This window comes from Diceros bicornis, chromosome 4 (assembly GCF_020826845.1).
Source record: "Diceros bicornis minor isolate mBicDic1 chromosome 4, mDicBic1.mat.cur, whole genome shotgun sequence".
NCBI classification, from domain to species: Eukaryota; Metazoa; Chordata; class Mammalia; order Perissodactyla; family Rhinocerotidae; genus Diceros; species Diceros bicornis.
This window is the reverse complement of record NC_080743.1, coordinates 63,089,637-63,092,806: the sequence shown is the minus strand read 5'-3', so window position 1 is coordinate 63,092,806 and position 3,170 is coordinate 63,089,637. Positions and strand designations below refer to the sequence as shown.

The window sequence follows — 3,170 nt, the reverse complement described above, 5'->3', positions numbered from 1 at the left end:
TGAACAACCCCAAGTAAAGACATTTCAATAGGCAGAATGAGGGGGCGAATCAGGGACCAAAAAGGCCACTAAAGTTTGCCGTAGAATGGAGGGGTCCAAGGTTACCTGTCATCTTAGGAAAGGGAACACTGATAGTAGGAGGAGTAGGGATAGATTGTCAGATTTTCTTCTTCTGTTCCTTGCAACTAAACATCTTTGGATGCTTCTTTGCTCTTATCGGTTTGCATATTTGTTTTTGAATGATCAATCTTTCGAGCAGTGAAATATGATGAAATTTGTTCTAAAAATTGCTTCCCACATCTGCCTAGCCTTCTTGGAGTATCGTTGATAGTAAAAAGCCAGAACATCTTAATTTCTTTGAGCCTTGTTCTCCTCATATGTAAAATGTCCTTATGTTATAATATGTTCTACATTTAAAGGACAAAATGTGTGAAAGCACACATTTTACATAAAAAGTATAAAATTTGCTGAATAGTTAAAACTTGACTCTTTAATTAATAGGATATGAAGTCTGGCCCATTAGTCTTCGAAGGGCTGATTTGAATTCTTTATTTCTCAGACTGTAAATCATTGGATTGAACAATGGAGTGAGGATGGTATAAGACACAGATATTAGGATGTCTTGATTTGAAGAGTAATTGGACTTGGGCCTTAAGTAGATGAAAGAGGCACAACCATAATGAACAGTTACCACAATGAGATGGGAGGCACAGGTAGAGAAAGTTTTGTATCTTCCAACAGAGGATGGAATTTTTAGAATGGCAGAGATGATGCAGATGTAGGAGACCAGGATAAGTAACAATGGGATAACCAAGGCAAACATGCCAAGCATAAATATGACCAACTGGCTGAGGCGAGAGTGATGAGATGCTAACTTGAGGACAGGAGAAATGTCACAGAAGAAGTGATGGAGCTCGTTGGAGGAGTGGAAGGGTAGGTAAAATACCAGTGAGGTAGTGACTAATGAGACAGTGAAGCCACAGGCACTGGCAGCAGCCACTAGTCCCCAACATACCCCATGTCCCATGAGCACTGTGTAATGCAGAGGGTTACAGATGGCCATGTAGCGATCATAACCCATGGCTGCCAGAAGGAAGGAGTGAGAACAGCCGAGGAAGAGGAAAGAAAACATCTGGATGGCGCAGCCCAGGAAGGAGATGGTCTTCTTATGGGCTAGAAGATCAGCCAACATCTTGGGTACAATGACGAAGGTGTAGCATGTCTCAGAGCAGGAGAGGACAGCAAGGAAGAAGTACATGGGGGCATGAAGGGCTCTGTCCTGGACGATGGTGGAAATGATGATGGCATTGGTGCCCAGAGTGAACAGGTAGAGAAGCAGAAAGACAATGAAGAGCAGCAGCTGCAGCCTGGCCAGAGATGAGAATCCAAGGAAGACAAACTCTCTCACCAAGGTCTCATTGACGGGCTCCATGGAGAGCACTTCTATGTAGGAGAGTCAGGGACAGGATAGAGACCAGGATCCAGAGAGGAGAGTAGGAATGTATGGGAAACTCAACACAAAGTGTGCAGGTGACAGTCATTTCCAGGTGCTTGGTGGAACTCCTTCATTCCTTCCCAAAAGTGTCTGCTAAAATAAGAATTAAGGCTAAATATGCAACAGAATAAATGACAACCAGTGAGGAGGCTTTCTCTAAGACAAAGAACTTGTTATCTCTCTAGCCAAGGACTAAGGAATTATCTAATATGTTTTCCTTATATCTTACTTATGGATTACTGTGTTTTTCTTGCTCAGTACAAGCCCAAGGAAACTAGCTCTCCAAAAGTGAAAAATATGGATAACCTCAGCTATCTGAACTTGATCAGGACATGGAATGAAAGAATGAGTAGTGTTCAGACACAAACATGTGAACCTCAGTTTATCCATCCATAAAATGGGGAGGGAAAGGAAGAATTAGAAGATCTCTTAGCAACAGTGTGAGGGGGTTTGTGTTTATTTATGACTTATGTGTGGTAAGAATATTATATACCTTATGTCAATTATTCATTACAACAATCTTATGTGAATACCCAAAGCAAGAAGGAAAAGTAAAACCCTTTGGTGTTATTTCTGACAGACTGAGTAACAAGAGATCAATTAGAAACATTATTGGAGGTTCTACAAAACTAGAGCACTGAGCTAAAGTTGGAACAGAAGATAATACTAGTTTAAAGAAATGTTTTTCCTTTTTTAGGAAGAGAAGAGTCACTAGGCTGGTAGAAAAAGACTCATTAACTTTATGGCATTTTGCAACACACTTCACTATTCCCATTCTAGGTTCCTTAGAGAAACTTATTGAAATAGTTGCACACAAATGGCTCAGAACTTGTCACAGAGAGTGAGAGAGAATGGGACAGCTGATCAGTTTTGAAGATTCCAATCCCCTGACATAAATCATAGGCTTGATGTCTTTTATATATTGTCACATCAATAATTTTTTTTAATATTCTGCTACTAACCACAGTTTTCAAACTGCTAGAAAGAATTAAGTCTAAAGTCATTTTTAGGCCTACATCAGATAATGTTTTCAGTGGTGTATTTCCCAATGGTCCAAGCCTAAGAAGTAAGGAAAGTAATTCTCTGGATGCAACATAATCTAGCATTTCTTGGTTGTATCCTTCTTTGTTTATATACTTTTCAATGTATTTATATACTTTTACATCACTTTGTGTTGAGGAATTATTTGCATCTACTACCAGAAATTTTTGTTTTTGCATTTTTCTAGTCAATAGCAAATCTTAGCTTTCTAGACTCTTGAGTTAAATGATTAGAAATTTCTGAAAATTATAGTATCAATCCCTAGAATTTGGAAATTATAATTTTTGTTCTTTCTTACTTACTGGAAACTGGTCCTTATTGATTTGAAGTCAATATTAGGATACTCACATATGCTGATTTTAAAGCTCTTTAACACAAATAGGAAGTTTTCATTCTGTAACTATAAAGACATTTGTCTTTTAAATAAAAATATAAATGATGTATATACCACGTATATTCCCATTATATACATATATGCATGTATACTAGTTATATGTTTTCTATATCAAGAAAGAAGAAAGGCAAATCAACGAGACAGTTTCCTTACATAATACCTCCACCTGAACAAATGAATTTCTGTCTATTTCAAGACACTGAGGGAAATCTAAATTTCTAGTCATTGCTTATCCTTGTC

At 38.0% G+C, this 3,170-nt stretch overlaps 1 protein-coding gene across 1 annotated transcript; it reads right to left on the bottom strand.

Moving 5' to 3' along the window:
• Nucleotides 1-490: 490 nt before the first annotated feature.
• LOC131403241 (olfactory receptor 10K1) lies at nt 491-1,432 on the bottom strand. Its single transcript, XM_058537520.1, has one exon. The coding sequence runs from the start codon at nt 1,430-1,432 to the stop codon at nt 491-493; it is 942 nt and encodes a 313-aa protein (XP_058393503.1).
• Between the last annotated feature and the right edge of the window lie 1,738 nt (nt 1,433-3,170).

Excerpts from the sequence above, each read along its gene's own strand:
- LOC131403241 (XM_058537520.1), bottom strand. The coding sequence starts at position 1,432 with ATGGAGCCCGTCAATGAGACCTTGGTGAGAGAGTTTGTCTTCCTTGGA.